At 40.2% G+C, this 22,525-nt stretch overlaps 1 protein-coding gene and 1 long non-coding RNA gene across 17 annotated transcripts; one reads left to right on the top strand and one right to left on the bottom strand.

Annotated features, from left to right (window-relative positions):
* Positions 1-1,482: 1,482 nt before the first annotated feature.
* On the bottom strand, positions 1,483-18,191 carry aralar1 (calcium-binding mitochondrial carrier protein aralar1). Of its 15 annotated transcripts, none has more exons than XM_086975218.1 (13): positions 16,542-18,191; positions 14,481-15,877; positions 13,313-13,369; positions 9,077-9,130; positions 5,805-6,013; positions 5,406-5,595; positions 4,805-4,981; positions 4,229-4,531; positions 3,866-4,019; positions 3,508-3,638; positions 3,087-3,167; positions 2,501-2,780; positions 1,483-1,971 (listed from the first exon to the last, which is right to left on the bottom strand). In XM_086975218.1, the coding sequence occupies exons 2-13, from the start codon at positions 14,487-14,489 to the stop codon at positions 1,574-1,576; spliced, it is 2,043 nt and encodes a 680-aa protein (XP_086831344.1). In that variant the 5' UTR covers positions 14,490-15,877; positions 16,542-18,191; the 3' UTR covers positions 1,483-1,573. The 15 variants fall into 15 exon arrangements, with proteins under 15 accessions (XP_086831344.1, XP_086831345.1, XP_086831348.1 ...); XM_086975219.1 differs by lacking the exon at positions 16,542-18,191 and adding an exon at positions 9,761-12,468 and having other exon boundaries at positions 14,481-16,535; XM_086975222.1 differs by lacking the exon at positions 16,542-18,191 and adding an exon at positions 9,761-12,468 and having other exon boundaries at positions 13,313-13,489; positions 14,481-16,535.
* On the top strand, positions 14,176-21,289 carry LOC111243628 (uncharacterized). Of its 2 annotated transcripts, XR_015317580.1 has the most exons (4): positions 14,176-14,307; positions 18,637-18,702; positions 19,355-19,479; positions 20,012-21,289. It is a non-coding gene; the product is annotated as an uncharacterized LOC111243628 (long non-coding RNA). The 2 variants fall into 2 exon arrangements; XR_002670549.2 differs by lacking the exon at positions 20,012-21,289 and having other exon boundaries at positions 19,355-19,719.
* Positions 21,290-22,525: the final 1,236 nt, after the last annotated feature.

A 22,525-nucleotide genomic window follows, 5' to 3' on the forward strand; every position in this document is an offset into this window, starting at 1 on the left:
ACGAAACCTCGTTCATTTTATTTATAGTGAGTCGCCCGGTACAAATATGTTGCGTACTTCTTAATCGCGTTCAATGGTGAACGATCATTCATTAAAAAAAAGCAATCAATTTTCTAGAAGTTAATCCCATATCGTCACATCGGAAGTATACGACACACAAAGTTCACGGTTCCTTGATACCAGGAACCAGTGCAAAAACGCTTCCAAATGACATACACTTGTTTCTAAAGCAGTAATTATAGCATTCCTGGTACAGCACCCCCAGCAATCCCCCCTGTCGATATACAGATATAAGAAGCACCCGCAGAAACGAATTTATTCCGCCGCTCAAAAAAGCTATGGTTTTCAACTTTTTTCTGAAACTGCACAGTTTATCGTTAGTCATTTGCCATTGTTACTGCCTCCTTTTCCACATATAAACCTCAGATACATGTATGAGAATGTAAGAAAATTCATTCATACTAGTAATTCTACCAAGTAACGAGAAGGCTATACCTGAGGGAAGTATATTCATAACGTACCGTAGTAATGTAAAAACATGTCTATGGTGAACTTCTTTTACGTCAGTCTCGTCATCTCGGGTACTTGTATCAACCAGTAAATAACCGGTTTCAACTCAAACGCATGTTGAAACCGGTTATTTACTGGTTGATACAAGTAATATATATATATATATATATATATATATATATAATCGGTGTAAATGGGTTCATATAAAATCTTTTCGGTGCAACATTTCTTCTCTACACTTCCGTAACAACAAGCAACATGGTTTTCTTGTATCAATGTCCTCACAAATTGGAGCCACCACTGCGTAAGGTGGCCTCGTGACAACGTGACCCGGTTGTGAAGGTACAAGAAGTAATGCGATGGATGAAAGGAAAGCTGAATGCTATAATTGTTTTTGGCGAGAGCTACCTGTTGTAACAATCAGCGTATATTCGCATTGCAAACAGTATCTTATTCGAAGAATAGGCATGGGGAATATCGCTTGGGGAAGGTTCGCTGTACTACAAATGAAGAGGATATTAGGAGAAGCTCGTTGAACGCCTCAAACCTGTCTCAAACCATATCATGCCTGCAAACAATAATATAATCAATTATTTGTCTCATTAGAGAGGTAGTAGGTTCACGAGTCTGTGTGGAACGACACCGAGGTTGAATTGTGTATACGCAATGGAGTACACGTACTGCAGTCCACCCTCACAAAATCAGATATTGTTGTAACTGGCATGGAAACAGCGCACTGTTAAAATCCGGGATTTTTCACTCATGCAGTCGTTACAAAACAAAGAATAGACGAACAACATTTCCGTACAGTGCTTGACTATCTTGAAGATAGAAAGGTGTCTCCGAGGTGGCTTTCCGACGCTTTTTTCGACGATAGACTGTGACAATTCATAAGTTTGTTCCTAGTCAATCTGTGCCTTCTTGCGACGATGGTACATTGAGCCCTTCCAAAAAAAAACTTAGTTGGCGGTATTGCTATTCAATTTAGTTGTGGCAGGCCTCATCAGCAGCCGGCAATCTAGACTTGTTTATTATAATAATTACACTCGGGACAACTAACCGCTTAACCGAATTTTGGCAGAAACAAGCCAAACTTTGTTTCGACCCCCCTGAAAGTAGCGAGACCCATTTTATAGCCTCCAATATGGTCGGGGTTGTGTGACATGAGTTTCTCCATCGGAGCGGGCGAGGTCTCGGAACCAGTGGGCCGACGGCCGCCAAAATCGACATAGAAAAGCCGTTGTAGAACTTCATAGGTTAGCAGAGTAAAGCCAAATTGCGGCGAAGAACGGAACACTCGAGCAGGGCCGCCCTTCCAGAAAGCGCTGAATCCTTCCTCCTTAAAAATCTTGCCGCATGCGTCTATTACGCCAGAATAAGTTGTTTGTCCAGCTCGAGCTGCCACCTGGAGGCGAGTTTTGATTACATCAGCTGGAGTCACTAGATAGGCTGCAGGAACACCTGTAATAGGAAACAGAACTGGAATCTAGCAACAGGTCGAGACATAGGAAAACAATCGGACCCGATATACCGATATATCATATACTATATAAAGCGAAAGTCTTTCGAAGAGACTATACTTTTACCTTATTCTACGTGTATAGGGTCTATTCTATATGTATAGCATTTTAATTTATAAATCGTAGTATGTCGGTGATGAGTAGCAGTAGTAGGAGCGTTAATCTTCGCAAGAAAAACCACATGAATGATAGTAATTCTTCTTCCTTGAAAAGGCCATAAACGAAGCATTGCAGTTATCTTCATCGGTTCACTTTGATTAGATCAACTTTGATTAGATCAGCACAAATTTGTTCAAGGAGCAATCATACTGATTATGACAACAATGTATTGCGACTAACAGGCTAACAGAACTGCTGGCTAATTTATTCTTTTCATAAAGTTTTTGTAAGCACTTTAATTCAAAGCTGCAATTTCCAACCGTTTTCCTGGCTGTTTGTCTGTAATTACGATTAAATAATGTAAGGTTAACCTGCAATAAAGGCCGATCCCAGAAGACTTAAAGGCGAGTTGCGGCCTTCATCGTCCTGAGTTTTGAGCTTCATATGGGCGTATACTGGGAAATAAATTGCAGAGAATGGAACGTCCCGAAGAAAGCAGGCACGCGAACCCTTGTATAAACCGGTAAGACCCAAGTCCCGGATAACCCCAAGTGCTGACACTTTGTGACCACCGGCTATTTCACCCGCCACCTGCAAACGGATCTTAACGATCTCTAATGGATTTGTGAACATCACCTGTGATCCGCCAGCCTGAAATCACAGCAGCGGGTCAAAAGGTGATTAAGATGGCATTGATAGATAGAAGCGCGCTACTGAAACGTCTCCAACCCTGCGCCTATTCTATAAACGCAGAAGTGTTTCTCTGTGTTATATTTTAAATAGTAACTCAATTCACAACATCATGACATTTACTGTGCTATGTGAATCTTATTCTTTACATTTCCACATATACAGGCTGCGGGGACAGGAGGTGTGATGATAAACTATTACATAGTGTATAATGGATCAGAGTAGACCTTAATGTCTTACGGACCCCATGTAGATAAGCAAACCTACCATAGCTCCAGCGAGAATTTCTGCCCAGAACGGAATGTTGCCTTTTTCGTCTGTAAATTTGTCTCGAACTAAGTCGTTCATCTGGATAAGTTGAATAAGATAGAGCATATAGAAAATGAACAGTCTTCGTTAGTTCATGACAAAAATTATTAATATACATTTAACTGTAAAATTATTCAGCTTCTCTAAAATAAAGTTCGATAATCGATCATTCATTTCAGTGTATCCGGAAACCGCCTACAGACTCTGATTGGTGTGAGTCGACCCTAGGCTATTTAAGACAAAACGGCTGATTAGTCCTTCTGCGCTACGGTTCCAAGCCAACGTAGGTATAGATCTACTTATACAAAAACCACATGGCCTAAATATCCATTTTCTGATATTTTTGGCCAGCCAATACTCAATATAAATGCTATCTTACCGTAAGTTTAATGGCTTTTTCGGGTGCAACTCCGACGAGCTGAGGAAGCAGGCCGCGGTAGAAGCCAAAAAGACCTTCGTGCCGAAGTACCTTCTTAGCACAGTCCAAACTATTTCTGTACATAATTTCACCTAAAAGGTAAGTGCACAATTATACAATTTAATTGGAATATGTAGCTCATATTCAAAGTCGGCGAGGGTTTGTTTGACGTAAAAACGGCGCATCTGTAAAGAGTTATGTATTTACCCTAAAATAACATTCGACCTTGACCCTCAATGAAACAACGAAAATACTATGATTATTATTATATAACTATTTTGTTAGTTGATTAGTTTTGATACAACCGTATAGTACTGACCGACAATTGAGCCGGTTCTCTGGTTCTGCATTCGTGTTTTGACCAGGTCGATTGGATACACCACAGTGGCTCCGCACGCACCGGCGATCGAACCCAACAAGAAGCGATATGTGCTCTCTAAAACTTGGATTCCGATGCCGCGGTCCTCCGGTTTCTATCGGTGATGCAAAATTTCCACGGAAACAGACAAGAGAACAGTCCGAAGAGCAGCAAACATTTGAAGAAAAACATTGTGTAAAATTCAGAGACTTTCTGAAATTAAATCATTCCTACAGCCATTCAGTGCACGCAACTCGCTCGAGAGGAAATGAAAATAAAAATGTAAGTGAAATTTGCCTAAACCTCTGTAGCTACTTAACATACCTCCACAGCCTTGACCTCTGCAATCGGTCGGAGTAGAACCGCCCGCGTTGGTCTGTACGGGGCGACCTTTTCCAGATCGCTATAAGTGATTCGCCCACTGCTGTTGCTTAGGAAGCTACAAAGGTTGAACAGGATATCAATTTCAAGCGGGGTCATATGAGACATTTGAGCAGATGTGGCGGCAAACTCCTCCCTTGTCATCTCAGTACGAGTGTCACCCTTAGTAAAATGCAGGTAAATTTTCTTTACAAGCTCCATATTATTCAGTAATGAGCAGAAGGCCATAAAGTAAGGGAATGACACCTGCACGCAAAAGATAAAGAAAACGCATAGAGAAGCACGTTACAATCATAAGCATCTCTGCAGATCTAGCATCAAGCCAAAACCTGTGAAGGTAGTTGCCTACGATACTATGGTTTATGGTCAATAAAGCGTATCAATTTGAAATATTATTAATGCAAGCTGAAAGGTGAAATGCACGCGGTAATAGGCGGAGACTGAAGTACCATTCAATGCATTGTCGTAGAGTCCGACTTAATGGCGAATCGGCTAAAATCAATGAAAATGTAAGCTCACCTTATGGCCTCCATGTTCGGAAGCGGCAACTGCAACCAGGTTTTTCTTGACATTTTCAGAAAGTAGATGAGACTTGCAACTAAGCATAATGTCAGTAAAGTCCATCGAAGTGATGGCACCAGTCTTTTTTGGGTCATATTTTTTGAACGCTTGCACGGCGTGTTCTTCGTGAAAATCCTACCAACGAAACGCATTAAAGTTAATACACAACACAAATTGCAAATAGTCGATCTCAGGGATTTTTATGCAGTAACGTCCGCTGCTACGAGAGTAACTAGAACTACGATTTTTAAAGAAACCAACTAATATTGCAAGTGCGATAAATGTGGGATACGGGTCTGAGGAGTACATGAGAAGCTAACGTTCTATGAATGCTATGAAGCTAAAGTTCTATGAATGAATTTCAGATCCTCATTAATAACACACAATAATTAAACATATAATAGGAAACATTCTGACCTTAGTATGTTTAGATATATAGTTGCCTGACCAGTGTACCTCAGAGATTACGCAACATCCTTCCCGCAAATCGAGTTGTCTAGATTCAATACACACTAACGACTAGTTCTAAGTTTTATAAATTTAGCCAGGTATAACTTACCTGGAGAACCTGCGAAAATTCAGCGTATGTTACTGTCCTTTTACGGTCCCCGCCAAAGTGAAGTACGACAAAATCGGAACTGAAATCAAATGGGATTTTTTCGTGTAGAGTGGTATGCTTAATGACCTGTTCGAACTCATTTTCAGTAATATGGCCCGAACCGTCCGTGTCGAATAGCTGGAACGCCGTCCTAAAATATTAAATGATTTATGTAATTAATCCACTTGCATACATGGCATTTTCATTCGTTATGGCCGTTACCAGATAGAATGCAAGACTTATATATTCGTAGAACGATGATAAGAAGAGTAGCCTGCAAACTGCCAAGGTACATTAACGTACTTGCGTACTTTCATATACCTTTCACATACATGCACAAATATATTGACCAATACTAACCTGTATATTGCTTCAGGGTGACATAACAGTCCTTCGTACGCCTCAAACTCACGGAATGAGATGAGGCCATCTTTCGAAGTGTCGAGAATGTTCCCCAGTAAGGTAAGACTCTTCGGATTTGCGTTCGATTCAGGTAGAAATCCCAGATATCGCACTACGAAGTCATTTGCTGTCATATATCGCTCACCTTTCTGTTCTACAGAGGCATACTGCACGGGTATCATGCAAGCAAAAAACGTGTTTATAATCATCGAGTACATTAGTGTACACACAGAACTCATACAATATTGCCTACTACACAGCAGAACAGTTTCGCTTTAACAAAATAGTCACATCCCTCTATCTATCTAAATTGTAAATCTAAACATCTAAATTGTGCGCAACAATTAATAGGAAAACAAACACTAATGTTTAATCTTTGCTAATTGTTAATAACACAATATTCCCAATAATAGAATTACTATATATAACAGTTTAAAACACTACGTCCTAAATGCTGTATAAATCTGGTTAAGTTTATAAACCCAATTTAAGCGATTTTCTAAAGGTGGCACCAGAACGCAACGAGTGGCCTCATAACTATCACAATTCCCCCCGCGTCTGGAGCACCTACATGTATCGTCATGTTCGTAGAAACCCGGTTTTCTCCAGAATCTGTGGTGGAACTGACGACATGCCTCTTTAATCGGTTCGTCCCTTCCCACTCGTTGTTGCTTATCGCATCCCAAAAACAAGGGAATCCATATCGATCTTTACAAATTTTTACTCCCAGTTTTAAAGGCTGGCCTTCAGGGCTTTGGTTGCTGGAGCCTCAAAGCGACGACGTAGATCCTTGGATGGCAGTGACAAATGGACTACGAGATATGCGAGGTAAGTTCGGATCGCTATATGTAGTGTTAACACTTCTTTCAGGAAGGAGGCTTTGACAGGATCCGATTGTCGAGGTTCTTCACCGTCAGATCCTTTTAATTGATGGAAACTACTTTGGTACAAAATAAGCTAAAAGCGGTTGCGAGGGGCGAGTGATGAGGCGGTTTGATTGTCCTGCAGCCAATATTGAATTCCTGCAACTTTCGATGACGGGCACAATGAAACTTTTGCCGTTTGCGGAGAAGAGCAACCCCCATGACAGAAACTGGTAGCATAGGGAAGATGAAACTCGGTGAGATGCAAGGCGTCAATAGCCACTCTCCTGCCCTTCATTACTCCACACTGTTCAGGCTTACGGTCAATCTCAAGTGCGTGACTGTCGCATGGAGCCGTGCTAAGGCTTGCCGCACTTGGACCTGTTTGACTCCTATATCACTATTTCGTTTGCATACAAGATAATTGCGCTAATTTCCTCGGCCTTTTTATTTGATCAGGGAAGCCCTTCAGCAAGGTGAAGAATAAGAATAGAATTAGGTTGTTAAATAGTGCCATCCAGCACAATGCCAACACGTCGGCGCACATGAGATGCTCATTGCATACATTCTCTGTACCGACATCTTTCCACCTGTGTAGGCTCTCGAGATTTTGCATTAATTCCTCGACTCTGAAATTTTAATTTTCTTTTAGGATTGAGATCCCCTCTATACATGCTACAACGAAAAAGGTATCGCTCGTGAAAACTAAATAACTTGAGGAGTTATTTATACGGGCCAAGAACCACAGAGCATATTGCCGAGCTGCTATGGTCGTTCCGCATCGGCAAGCAAACGGGTTTCCAGCTTTTAAAATATTGCTATCTTTGTGAAGGATACGTTTTTCGACAGATTTATTCACGCAGAGACCAAAGGGTAGGGTTTAGAAGCATCTTAGCCCTCAGGCAAGGGTGCAAATGTGGTTGAGGTATGACCTGTGTTTCCGTGAAGGACAGAGAACCTGTACTGTAGATTCAAAAATTTTAATTGGATGTGCTGAAACTTATTTGAAATACTATTGCTGGTTGTATTCGGCATAAATATATTGATAACCGAACTTCTTGCATGTTTTAGGAAGACCAATGTCAAGGTAGGACCGCAATACGCGCACGTATCTTGAAGAGTTGTAGGAACTCGAGCTCGGTTTGAGACGAGTTTGAGGCAGAATGGCGAGTTCCTCCAACGATACATACGTTGATTTCGAATTATTCGGCCGAACCTAGACTGTTATGAGAGATTTAAGCTCCAACTACGTAAGGCAATGACATTATTTTCCGCTAGGTACGGCCTGAGGTCGCCTATCATATAACTGTAGAGAAGAGAACGGCCTGGTCCGTTATTCTTCAGTAGACAGAATGGAAACATGGTTATCTCAAAGGGATAGTTGTCCAAGTTTCGTTAGACCGAAAATATCTATGCTGTTCAAATTTTCGGGGGATAGCGGCGTCGGAGTTTTAGTCCTCTCTTAATTTACTGTGCAATCTTTGTTTCCTCGAGGTCCAGCATTGCTGCAAACTTCCGTGATCGTCCTTATTGCGGTTATGCATAATGTCCTATACTACTGTTCGCCTCGGTGCTGCCTTTTTCATCGGCGGTACTTGCAGCAATTTCACCTTGACTCATTTTTTTTGAAGCTGACCCGGTTGCCGGAACGTTTGGTTGTGGGAGTTGAACTGGCTGAGTTTGATGTCCAAGCTCCCTCGTGTTATTGTCATCGACGACCTTTAAGTGAACACCTAATGTTTAATAGGATCTGTTACATTAGTCGATACTTATAATCACTACGTACAGACTCAGTGGCTATATTTGTTATTTACACCTTGCATTTTCTTGTGTAAGCTTATTTCTCTCACGAACGTCATTTTATACCAGTAAGAAGCCAGCGCGTCAAAAGAGGTGAGCCTATATAGAGCAGATGTGGGCAGAAAAGATTACGTCAGGCCTATATTTATTTAGGTTAATGTTAGCAATAATATTGTTGCTTCCGCGTGATCTACAGATGTGAAAAGGTCAAAACATTTTCACGATTCATTGCGGCTGCTGACTACAGCTGTGAATCCCTTCGGTAGCTTACCATCAAACGGGAACAATCGGAAGTCAAATGCGAGTACATATATATGTCTTCGTTGTATTCTATGGTAATGGTAAACAAGGATGCGGTTATTTGTTCTATTTGATTTATTGATACGTCATTGCCCGTTTAATAGATAGAAGCCGCGTAGACAACTTGACATTTGTATTTACGAATAAACTAATACTGCAAAAACGCACTTGGTATATAGAATTGAGACTCCGCGCCAACATTCGAAATATACATATATGAACTAAACTTATCTGACTCACTTAGTGCAACGCGTGGACGCTACATACCTTATTAAAAATATCCCTCAGTCGGTTACTGTCCGCTCGTCGAATATACTGGGCCTGTAATTGGCGTAAAAAGTTTACAGAAACAACGTAAAGCTTTCATACGAGTTCAGTGACTACGCAAACATGAACACGCTGTGCTATCTGTCATTTAAAAAAAAAAAAAAGAAATAAAGGCACACAAAATACTGGTAATTTTCGTTGTTATATAGGAAGGTTATATAGGAAGTATAGTTCATCACAAAAAAAGGTTATGGTACCGTTAGTTAACTGAGACGAAATACAGTAAGAAAACTATGTGTATTAAGACATTTTTTCACATGACTATATTACATGGTAAACTTAGTTCCGAGTACCCTCCATGCTCATTTCAGGCAGTTGCTTTTAGGCTCGTATGTTAATAATACAACGAACAAATGTAATAACAGTGCAACAAAGGTGTAACAAAGTGCGACTCCAATATTATGGAGTCGTATATTGATATCTCGGCTGTTCTAGAGCAAAAAATTGAAAGACGTCGCCGTTTCATCATTCAGTCATTTTGCCATCAAGTCGTTGAGTAGATCATGCAACGTACAGCGGACTCTTGGACGCTTATGCTTGATCAAGTGCCCTGAATTTACTGTAATTCTAACGCTAGCTACGACCTGTACTCTATGAATGTGTCATCCTGGCTCATTGGCCTACCTGCCCTGAAAACATCCTTGTTTTCAATTTTTTACTGCAGCACACTATCACAAGCTTCCGTGTCAGCGGCGATTCGACGTTACCGGTTCTTCTTAATAATATTCCTTTTTCTATAAATCACAGTTTGCTATTTTCATTTGAAAAAGCAAACCTGGTTACGGGCAATAATTTTGGTAAAGGTCTCAAAAATCAGTTGAGTTTGATGTGTATTCTATTTAGCCCGCCCTCTCTCCGTTGACAAATAAGCTAAAAGAGACCACTCAGCGAAGCATTCCTTCGCGTTGAATATTACAAAGCGTTTTCTCTCGAGACGTGCTACATCACGCGCATACCACGCTATAGATCTGCACATCACTGTTTAATAAACGTCTACTTGATGCTTATAAGTATATATATTTGTGATGTTGTGCTATGTGATGACATGCATTGAAACATCTGTCCGTCGCGGACTATCGAATGCAATAGAGACGTTCAGCGCGAGCGGCGGGAAATAATTTGCGTGGAAATCGATGATGTGTTTTATTCGGGTATTTATACAGGATTAAACCAAGTGTCAAAGTAAACTATTAACTTCGAAAAACCGTAAACTGTATCTCGACGGAGGATTTGTTACTTATGCAACATAAGAAAGTTTTTTAAGTCCGATGCGGAAGTTCAGAATTATCCGGCTTTATCTGAAAATCTTTTGGCCAAATAACAAAAAAGTGCAATAAAATTCTAGAACGTATGCAAAAATGATTGGAATATATATACAGTCACTCAATGTGTTCTGGTTAGTTCTGAGATTTACAATTTCATAGTGTTTGTTTTATCAACAGATGGTCTTTCAATTGTCACTCGATGTCTAACATTTCATAGGTTGCGTCCGGCACCGCGAAGGTACAGACTTCAAGTAAGAGTCGAACTCTATTTCTATATTTCTATGTATGTGGTCTATTCCTACACATAAGAAAGGCCTGCGCTTGTAAGTAATTATCTCACAATTATGCTTTCCTTCTGCATCTCTCCGGGAAGCGACATCTTTTTCTTAAAAAACAATCTTTTTTTGGATGAAGCTCAGCGCAACTCGTTTAAGAGGCACCGACCTCAGGCAGCTACAATCACCCAAAATATATATATATATATATATATATATTTTTTTTTTTATATATATAAATTTTATAGTGAGCGACTTCATTAGAAAAGGACGAATAAAGATCAGACATATACTAAAACTGCCTAACTATTGTATAGGAAGTCGACCATCAGCACTCCCAGCTACCATACATATTTCTGCCCAAGCTGTATTTCGTTTTTTTAATATAATTGCTTTTGATGACAGTCTAATTTACTTTTCTTGAAGCTTATTAAAATATTTCTCAGAATAATATACACATTATTATTATTATATTTCGATTCGTGAACAGTTCGTTATCATCGCCCCTTGGAATTTCAGGCATTCATACAAATATCGAAACTAAATCCCTCTTTATAATACTGGCGCACAGAAAACCATTCCTCTGTATAATAAGCTTTGTTTTCTTTTACTAAGCTATTCGTCGTCTTCGCAAACTACTTGTCCCTTCATAGTGCGTCCTCAATGACGTCATCACGTGTCCAGCACGTAGAAATTTAACAAACACAAGCGATGCCTATCCGCCATTCAACTTTTAAGCGTGATGATTCTTGCCGCCAACAATGAAACAGCTATTGCTTAGTTCAGCTTGCGGCATGACAGCAAAATGTTGGTGCTACCCACAGAGCTTCCAGCCAGCAACCCTTTTCGTTTCTAACTCCTCGGCGGCATTCAGTGTAATCACAATCTTATCATCATACTGCGTACAAAATCCTGTAGACGAGCCGTATCTTACCGCGGCATCGATCTATCATCTAATCACGAGGGAGGTATATATTCACTGCCGTGGTGTTATCTTTGCGCGGCGGTGGGAACGAATAGTTTTCCTGCAAGAGCTTTTACAATAAGTTGTTTTAACAAAAAAATATAGCAAGTATAACATTAATTACTACTCCTTTGTTTTTAACCGGCGCTAACAGTGACTTGTTTGGTAAAGTTAAGGGTATGAAAAATGAAACGTACAGAATTAGAGCTTTACGTTAGAATGATGTGGCTAAGAGTTAGTCCTCTTGGTTCGCCGATTCATTGGCACAGCTGATGATAAACTGACCATTTTGTTTTGTTTGGCTATTTGTACTATGCAGAGTGGTACAGCGTACTCCTTATTAAATCAATAATGCATATCAAATAAGATCAGGTCAGTCAACGTGTGCTGTATTGATGAACTTAAACCAAAGACAGTTTACCAAGTGTTAATTATTTTATCGTTTATTGATAAGAATCTTTGTGAAGTCAAATAACATATTAGCGACATCGTACTGAGTAACGAATAACGTATTCGACATCAATCTAGGGACAATTTTTTGTTCTTAGTGCACCTTGTTACAAATCATATTACGCCATTTAGTATATGCACATATTGAGAAGGTCAGGCATACAGACGAAGACGAACACAAGTTCTTTTTGAAACAGAGAACGGCCTTTTCGGTGAATGACGTTGGCGACTTTCGTAGGATGCTACCATATATGTACATTCTGGTCGGCATCGTAGGTAACTGCTATTGTTGTTTTCGAAGTTGAACGCTGTTGCAATTTAAGTCACCCCTGGATATTGCAAATCTGACGTACGCCTTTCATCTGTCACTTCACACATCTAGCGCAAAGCGGTATATTCACAAAACAAAAAAATAAATAAAACTTAAACCGGTAAACTCAAAAACATACGCTCTTTTTGCGAAAGGGCGAGAAAAAGAAACTCCATAATTGCATTGGGAAATCGGAAAAACTTCAAGGATGCATTGTATTTTTTTAACCATACAGAGTATGACAGCAGAGGGCATTGTCATTTACCCACAATAAATGGAACCGATATCCTTCGAAGCGGTCAAATACCGCACGCATAGGAAGGTGAAAGAACCACGAAACAGTTGTCAGCTACGTCACTTTAGGGGGTAGGAAACGCTCACCGCTTTTTATAATATTGTACCATTAGTGAGGCAGTATCAATGACAGCATAAAATAAAAATAACAAACGTCTATCAAATACAGTGGAAAAAATCTTTTGTTAACGGCCTCTCCTAACGATCGGCATATTGTTGCCGCTGAACGTCAACGAATCGTCACGTATTAAATTAACGTTTACGATTTCTGTGCTTGTAAAATATGAGCTAAGTGCGTCAAAATACAAGCAAGTCGGTGAGTTAGTGTAATGACCAATAATGACGATATATGAACGGTGTTAACCTCTTAACGTTGTGCCATGAATGATAACGTTATTAGTGAGCGCGTAAGTAGTGGTCTTTCAGGCACATAAGAAGAAGCTCTCTGAGAGAAACCGGACAGATTTTCTTTTTAGCGGGATATATCACTGTTTCTCGATTCGAGTGTTCGATTAAAGAAAGCAAGTGTGAAAAAAGCCAATTTTTGATAGTAGACTATATTTCAGTCAGTTTAAGGCAGGTGTTGACGTCTTTGGTCGAAATGAAAATACCATATACCTCGCATTGAGACTCCAAAATCAGGGACAGTGCTCCTCTCTTCAACTGGGCTCTCAGCTGGTGGACGAAATATGTAAACAAAAAAGACAATAGGTAAAATAGTTTACGGGGCAAGGTATCATTTTGTCAACGGTTTTTCTTCTCTTTGAGCAGTACTTCATGACTTAAAACGATCACCTGAAAAAAATACTACTGATTTATAAAACTGTGTTCTCTTCGTAACACGAAAACCACTACAGAACTACAAACATTGTTTTATTTGACTTTTTAAACGGTTATTGCAGAACAATAGTTCAAACAATAATTGGAAAATTTCAAGTTCACACACACAATACACCTAGGCACACAAAAGAGCGAATTGCGGGATTTTTAGTTGACAAAATTTCAGAACACCCGTTTTTAAGGTAACGGAAGCGGGTTCATCATGCACTGCTATGAGTCATACCACAAGTATCATTGATCCAATGCATCTAATACGTAATTAACTGTGTTAGATCAATCAGTCGGGGTTCACGATGCACTGTTTTTCTAAAACGATTTTCATATGATATGATCTACCGCACGAGGCTGTCACACTTAGACTTTATCGTAAACAATAAGTTTCGTCTGTTGAAATTCAATTCCCTTTCTCAAGCGCGTCTTTCCTTCACATTTTCGTATTTCGCTCTATATATATATATATATATATTTACAGAGCGAATAGATTATATATATATATATAATCATATATATAATCTATTCGCTCTGTAAATATATATATATATATATATATATGTATATACCAGCTCAAACACCAAAGTTTTCGCCGTTCCAACATATTTGAACCTTTGAAGTGGTTGATTTGGCATCCTCTACACAACAGTGGCAAACATTCGACGTTTACGGCGTTCTCGTTGTACTTATTGCTCCTGATTTGTGTAATTAGCTCGAACGGTGCATCCGCCATCTATGCCATCAGTTTCATTACCACGGGCGTCATTTGATCGAACAGAACAGTAAGTAACCTTGCTCCCTTCCTTAGTCATTCTATCGTAATTGTCGGCTGAATGAGAAGGACATAATGGGTTTATCTCACTCGCTGTTCTTTCGACATTGCGATCATCGCCCGCCACGCTGACCGCTGCAGCCAGGGTATTGTATGGGTTCTATTATCTATGCGAACTCTTACCTGTTCCATGATGACGTGAATCCTGTCGTTTTATCCTTGTAAAGCAGAAGATGAAAGTCAAGCGATCCAGTTAATTTTCTTGATCTCTATATCGCGCCTGAAGCAGACTCATTCACAGATTTCGACGCTTGATGGTACGGGGGTAGACGGACGAATGTCGTTTGGTAAAGGTACCAGCGCGGCGATGCACTTTTCGGCCGCGAGTATTGCTATTTCCACTTTTTGCGTTATCGTTACTGATATCGTTGACAGATTTTTGATTTCTTGCCCTGTTTGTATCTTATGCCTTTTTGCTGTTTAGACTGCTGGAACTTTCTTGCATACGGGCATGGATCCGAAGTAAACAAAAAATATCTCACCTACACTCTTTAGCGTACTTCTTTCATTAATAGGTTGTACTTCCTCGTAAAAGCTTTTTTCTTCTTGTATTTCGTTCGGGCTGCCGCCGCGCCGCACAGTATTGGCAGAGCGACCTTGCTGCTATATACAGTTACGGTGCAGGCCCTGCAGTTGGCGAACCCTGTATTAAGAACCCGCCACTAAGAAATCACTAGTTATACCAACTATGTACGCTAGACAGCACCTGATGAGAATCACAGACTTTTTAGCAACAGTCTTTTCTTCGTCGTTGCCGTTTTTTTTCCGAGACAAACGGTTCGCGCACGAATTTTTTTCCACCTTCAAACTACACTCTTTTCCACAATCAGCACCACTATAAACATCTCTCACGTCGAGGACATAGACCGATACACGGCAAACAGCAGCAGCCTGCCTTCTCTCGGGGCTCGCTTACCCAGGCCTGATGCCTTCTTTTTCGATTAGGCTCACTTCCTTCCTTACAGGAGTGATAACGGTGGCAACGATAGTAATCGTATGGTCGCCAATTTATTTCAGACATCAATAGCCAGCTGTCTGGCACATACAAGATACAAGACTTAACCGTAACACCTATACAGATAGATACACACACGCGCAAACAGAACGACTCAGTCACAGAGTAAACGCCAGCAGTGGTTTTAACACGGTCTGCGGGTGAACATCGAATGCGAGCAGACACAAAGCGGTGGCCCACCACCCTTCGCCGTGACCCTGTCTTCGTCCGCTACACTGCTGCCGTAGACTACCGTTGTCGTTGCGTTTTCCTGTTATCGTGACGGCGGAGCGAAGCGAGACGCGTTTTGTGGCTCTATTAGCCGCGACGGGCGACATCAAGTAATGGAAAGGAGCATTTCGACTGTACCACCTACGGAAGGACTCACACAGAGGCTGCAACAGCAGTCCGGCTTACTAGTAGTTTCACGTCTTGCCCCAGTGACGGCAAGCTGAACAACACCTCTCTCAGAAAGAGATTACGACAAGCGTCACGCGCCACTTTGCCATACGCTTTTCTTTTTAGGCTGAAACAAAAGACACAAATGCATTTAATGCAACTGCCAATCGACTCGTCAGCTTATCCGACGGACAGATCCTGAATCACTAGTTCACATCGGTACCGTCCTTACACTATACTATGGTGTGCATGTAAATCGGCCTAATGCTGGTCTCGATTTTCTGTGACGACCGCATTATGTTTTGCGATTATTTCTCCGTTGACACAGCCGAAGCCTCTATTCGTAACACACAGCATACGCATACGTCGCAAGTTGTAATCATTGCAATCCAAGCACCATTACTTCGTTTTGTTAAGAGTGATTACTGGACGCAAGCTTGTTCAAATGCTCGATTTATGCCGCTGCGTGTACAGCAGCAGCTGGTTTCATGCTGCTGGACGGAGGGCGGTCGTAGCGGGCGTTGTGGTGGCACTGTTCGGGCAACGAGTGTGCGCCAGCGCCCATCCGAACGACGCAACGAATCAACGGGCATTTAAGAAGTACCGCAGCTGACCGGATGAGAACCAACTTTAGAAGTGGTCTGGTTGTTTTCGACGAGCAGCGACAACCAGTGGCGATGTTTGCGTGAAAGTGCAACGCAAGCAAGGACATTACCAAATGCTGAAAAGAACTGTGGCGCTATGGCCGCTACTTGCTTGTTCCTGCAGCGAGCTGCGCAAAAATCACTTACCACGACAGGCAGATCGCTCTGGTATACAGAGTGTGCACCAGCGCCGAAGAGAAGGGCCAGAGACGACAATGCTGTTCCATATTTCTGTTGGCTTGTCCTCGGATGTCCTTCGTGCGTTACACGTGCCTGACATCTGCTGTCGTAGCAGATATTATTAGGCTAAGCTTGGCGAACATTTTCAGGTGGCCACATTCTGTCTTTCGCTAATCCTGTCGTTCCGTTGTGTACTTCTGTTTTCACAAAATTAACCCCTTGGCTAGCCTCCTACTCTTTCTTGCTCTACTCTGAAGGTACCGCGAGATGTTTCACTCACTATAAATGTTGTTAGCACCTCTAATGCTGATTTTGCTTTTTCTCAGTAAACCTCCGCTGTGGTCGTGTTCCATTTTTACGACTACCTCAGATAACAACACCAAAATACATCTGGTAGAAATTCACCCTTCCCTTCGTTAGCTATAGCTTGAATAACACTCCGTTTGTGAAAGCCAGCAGAAAGTCGATCTCTCGAACGGTCGCACCTAGAGCTCAATCAGTGCGCTCACAATTCGCTCCGATTTATGGTATTCCCCTGTACCCCTTTTGGCGTAGTGCTGCTCTGACCGAGTGCGGGATATGGTGCGAGTACGCGCGGCTGGGCAGCAAACCAAAACAATATCGCGTGGCCCAAGTTGAATGAACGCATTTTCTGACGAATAGGCAAAACGGAAATCATTATAACAGCTAGTGCGCTGACAAAGGAGCAACCCAAAGCGGCAGAACAAAAAGAGCGTCAGACGTGATTATGTGATCCACTATTTGGCGGGAACATTTAAAATAGCAGCGAGTTTTTTTTGTCACAATTTTTAGCCTGCAAATGCCTGAAACGCACTATAGAGAGGGATCATTAATGAACAAAAACATGTATGTACATGATGTTCAGAGAAATACAAGAAACTTTGATACACAGGCAATGGATACGTTCATTAATGCTTATAAAATGTAAAAATAATTACAGGGTACACATATACAACTACGAACTAGAAAGGAAGTGCTTTTTATATAAAAGTTTTTGGACAATGTTTTCTCAAAGATCTCTACAGAAAATCGGCTAAGCTTAGATAGGCAAGGGATATTTACAAAAGAAGCAAGAATAGTAGCGCATGGTATGACGGTAACTCTAATGTAATATTTTCATCAGTGTGTATATGGAACCATCGAAAATGAATACAAACGTAGCTTTGGACGAATGCAAGAAAGTTTTCACTCACGCTTTCAAGCTACTTCCTTTAATAACTAAACAGTCCTAGTAACGATCCTTTAAAATGGTCATGCCATATGTCGTTCGGTTATTCAAATAAAGTACAACTGATTCTCTAAAATGTACTTATATCAAATTGTGTGATACTCAACATAGTTTTTACACCTTACAAGATTAAACCCGTTACTTTTGGGATTAACTATCACATTAGAAAATCTAGTGCTTCGCCATTTTATGGATAACGTCGAAAAGGTTCCAACTACAATTTACTCTAAAATTTAGAAATAGCAGACTGCAATTTATACATACTTGTTTTATGTAAAGTCTATTCTCATCTTTTCCGTTTTACAAAATTCTCTTAAACTATGCCGTAAAATTCATGCTCAGCCTTAATAAATCAAATCATGTGAAAATCAATTCAAAACTAAATTGTAGAAGTAATAGTAAGTATGTAATAATAAATAGTAAACTATTTATTTTTAATATCGTTTATTAATTCACTTAAATAGTTTAAGTTAACGTAAAGACGAAGAAACACTCGCGTTAAAAGTGAAGGAAATGTAACTTGCCGTGGAATTAAGTTCAATTTACGCTGTTGGCCGTTGGTAAAATTTTTCGCTGAATAATATTTAGAATCGTAAGTGCAGTCGCGAAGACGGACCTGTACACAACCTTTACCTGGTTTGTAATTTCTTTCAAGGCCCGTTTAAATTTCAAGCCCATGGAAATATGGGCGGGTTTCTTAGGATACTAGACAGTCGATCTCTCGGAAGTTCAATCCGCTTTACTGTGTCACATATTCATTTGTACGTCAGCCGGTCATGCCTTTGACTCCAGACATGTGGCATTTTGTTTCAGGTATAATCGTTTACTGATATAACACAAGGAAGTCACTGCAAATACTACACGGCATGAGCGATTATCGTGAGTGTCCTCAGAGCTTCTAAGCGATATTAGAGATTTAATGGATATAATATTCCATCATACTTTCATCTATAATATTGTTAAATTTCATCTGTCCTAGTTTTAGAGCGCCAATACCACACGTATAGCTATAGGTTATACCACGCCACTGCATAACTGTAAGTTTTATTTTTCGTTATTAGTGGCTAATAATAAATTATATGTGAGTATATCCCAGTATTTATTATCATTAGTGCATGTAAACATCTTTCATCTTTGATAATTGTTTTTAAGTTGGCCTTTCTTCTCTCGTAGAACTACTGATGAAAACAGTCGTATCAATCGTGCTACGCGTCGGTTTTTTTTTCTGTGGTTTTCTAACAAACACTATGTTATATATATATAGATAGATATAGTCTGCAGGCAACATCCATCGAGACCTTCCGCAAGTAGGGATTTCGGACTGATTCGGAATCTGAGTATACATTTTCTAGTAGTGAGCTGGTGCACTCCAACACGCCAGTGATAATGTCTGATTAAATATGAAAAAGAGGACGCGTGTTATATAGGATTTTGAAGGGAAGAAGATTAATGACGTTTTAGGTTGTGGCAATGAAAATATATCTGTGTAGTTCTGTATAGCATAAGGCATTTTTTAGTAATACTTTCTCAGGTGTTCTGAGGCGCCTTGGTGCGGCAACTTGTGGTAACAGCTTTTGGCAACAGCCCGGGAGCGCCGGACTGTTGCCAAAAGCCGGAGGACAGAGAGGAGTTTGGCATCCCTGACCATTTACACAGGTAACACCTCGTATAAGCTCGTCGTCGACGTGTTGAGCTTTTGTACGTTTGAGATATTTCATACCTACAAAGAACATCGATAGCTAAGCTTACAGTAACGTAGGCTAACTAAAATTGATTCATATAACCTACATGTAAAAGGCGCTTAACGAACTATTGTTGGAGCCGTGGGACAATTTAGACGTGAGACACTTGTATGATAAATTCTTAAATAAATCAATTATAACCCATAATGAGAAAGCACTCTAGTCTCTATGTAAGATTTAAGGCTCTTAAACCTAGTAATCTCTAAACTTTTAAAGTTATAATTTTGCAATAGTCTATCGGGCAATTGCACCATGCGTATGACGACATGGTGGCTTGGATGGTCAAGCCCCTGGTTGAATGAGGCCAGGGTTCGCCATTTATGAGTACCATGTTCGAGGCCGTTCTTACTTTCACAGCGGTCTACTCTTTTCGAGTGACCCGTACTGGTGATTGATTAATCAATTTGTATTGACACACACATGTGGTGTTTTGTTGTATAATATAGTTATTACAGGTAGTTCCGAGCTGCCACTTCGCTAAATTTAAGCAAGGTGAAAAAAGAAACTGGGAAAGATGACTCCTCAAGACAACGTAAAGCTTTGAATAGAATGTATTGCCTATGCTTACACAATACCATATCGCATACTCCGTACATCTAATTATGACTACCGTGTGTCCCTTGATTGGTCTATGCTAAAAGTATATTTAAAAGAGTGTGTGATATGAAAAAAGGCCTGAAACGCCGTTACGTGTAATACTGGCTTGTTGTTCTTGGGTACGGAAACTCCACCTAAATCAACGCATTATTTTAACAGATATCTTTTAGGCTAGATTCTCCAAACATACGCCATAGGAGTCTAGTATTAAATGGGATGTGAATTTAGTTATATCGAAGCGAAAACGTTCGGATGAAATAGTTCGAATAGTTAAAAGAGTTAACAGTTACGCAGAGATTTTTAAACTTTCCACACGGCTTTGGCAATAACACAGTCTCAGATGGTATTTCCTCTTTTGTTTATATCGCTCCTAATTTTTCCATAATTAGAAACGATATAAAGAAATATAATTACAGAACTGAAGTATGATATTATCTAAGAGTCCACATTATTCCCTGTTAATTGTAATTGTATAGAGTTGGCTGCAATGATGAAGTGGGCATACATGCAAGTATGTAATCCACTTCCAAGTCCAAACCGTAGTTAATGGTCACTTGGTATGAGGGTTTACTCAGCCAATATGGTTTAGCTTTGAGGAACCATTATATCCGTATCTGTTAATTTCAAAATGATACCATTATTCTGTATTAGCAAATGTTATTTGTTGGAACTGTCCGGACAAGCGTATGCGTCACCGGTGATTTTAACTTCTCATGTTAAGTGATAGGTTTTTTATTTAAATACACACCAAATTATGCTGTCGTAATGTTACATAGGGCAGAGACCAAAGGTATTGTACATCGAGGTGATTTGATCCAACGTGAACCCGACAGCCTCCATTCGTCGGCAAGTGTCTGTTATCGGGTAAATTGGTGCATGCACGTTTACTATCCTCCTATATTATATTGAATTTAAATAGTTAATCAATCTGAGCTTGTAAGTTTGGCTAACAATCGTTCTGAGATTCTATGAGCTCAAAGTTGCGGAACAGATTCGTAAACGAGTTCGATTCGTGTTCCGTAGCGAAACATAAAACCAGGTAAAGCTTCGACGACCAATACTGCCTAAATCTCCCATTGCTTTCGAGAGCTGACGACGGCTCATTCGGGTTCGGAACGAACCCTGTATCTACCCCCCGGCTTTGAACCCAGACCATCTCACGTAACCTTCGATAGACACGTTACCGCTGCGCCATTGTGGCGGCGCCGGGTCTTAGCCATTTCCGCCCGCTATACAAATAGTCGAACCGAGAAGACATAGCCTGTGAAGTACTCTGTAAGTACAGCCTTTATAGGGTTAGGCAAACTTTCGTTACGGTCTTTACGTTACCTAAAAGTGCATTGGATATTTCTATCCGAATGAAAATTGACGCACTTCGTTTAAGCTAAAATCAAGAAACATGCAGGGTCCCAATATTTAGGGCACGCTCTTGCGAGTATACGTTGGAATTGTGCATTATACGAGACCGCCAGAAGGTTACTCGTTACTTAATGTATCCTATAACACTAAGGATACAGTTTTACCCATGGACGCACTTTTTCGTTAGAAGAAGGAGGAGATGTCCTAGAATTGCTTCGAGAAGATACCACTCGAAAATAGTGCGGCTAACCATGTGACGGTTGGCCAGTCTGCAGCACTTCTGCTTAGATGGTGAACTTTTCGAGTGTATGACTGAAGTATATCTGCATATATTTAGAATGTAAATGTGCATACCAGCGCAAACATTTACATAGAGGTATATATTATTATACCATCTGATGAGTAGTTGTCTTTTACGGCTTCACATGTCAAACCACACGTACTTCTGTTTAGCATTATTCCATAGACACTATAAGGTTAGTAAAATGAAGCACCCTTAGAAAGACCAGCAGGTGATATACTTTCACGGAGAACTTGATGAAATGTTTCAAAAGGCATTTTTCTTTTTTGTATAAATATAGGATTTTCTAATCATGAGATATTAACCATTTCGAGACAAAATATTTGGCTAAACTAGCATTATCAAAGCAAAAAAATAGCATTACCGGTGGATTACTTTTTCTTAAATTTTATACTTGAAGAATCATGTACTACAAGTGAGTATTTAATCAACTATACTTAATTGTTGCTATAAAATAGGCGATATACGATCGAGGCCTGGAATCCTGCAGATCAAAAATGCAGCTTTGCCTATCACGACATCCTAATAATTAAAGCACACACTGGATCTTTACTGCCGCTTTCTCATTTTTGGAATTATTTTTACTATGGTTGCCTTATTGTCTCTTATTAAATTATAAGAAACGCATTATTATACAGTAAAAATCACCAATTATAATTAAAGGTACTACGGTCTGAGTGGCCGGCCAACGCGCAGCTCTTGT

The sequence above is a fragment of the Varroa destructor genome, unplaced genomic scaffold, assembly GCF_002443255.2.
Source record: "Varroa destructor unplaced genomic scaffold, Vdes_3.0 BEIS01000001.1, whole genome shotgun sequence".
Taxonomy (NCBI): domain Eukaryota; kingdom Metazoa; phylum Arthropoda; class Arachnida; order Mesostigmata; family Varroidae; genus Varroa; species Varroa destructor.

Coding starts and splice junctions, on each gene's coding strand:
- aralar1 (XM_086975207.1), bottom strand. CDS start 14,160: ATGCCAAATCAACCACTTCAAAGGTTCAAATATGTTGGAACGGCGAAA. Junction 4,982..5,405: donor AATTTTCGCAGGTTCTCCAG/GTAAGTTATACC, acceptor TTTCGTTGGTAG/GATTTTCACGAAGAACACGC. Junction 1,972..2,500: donor GGGATCGGCCTTTATTGCAG/GTTAACCTTACA, acceptor TTCCTATTACAG/GTGTTCCTGCAGCCTATCTA.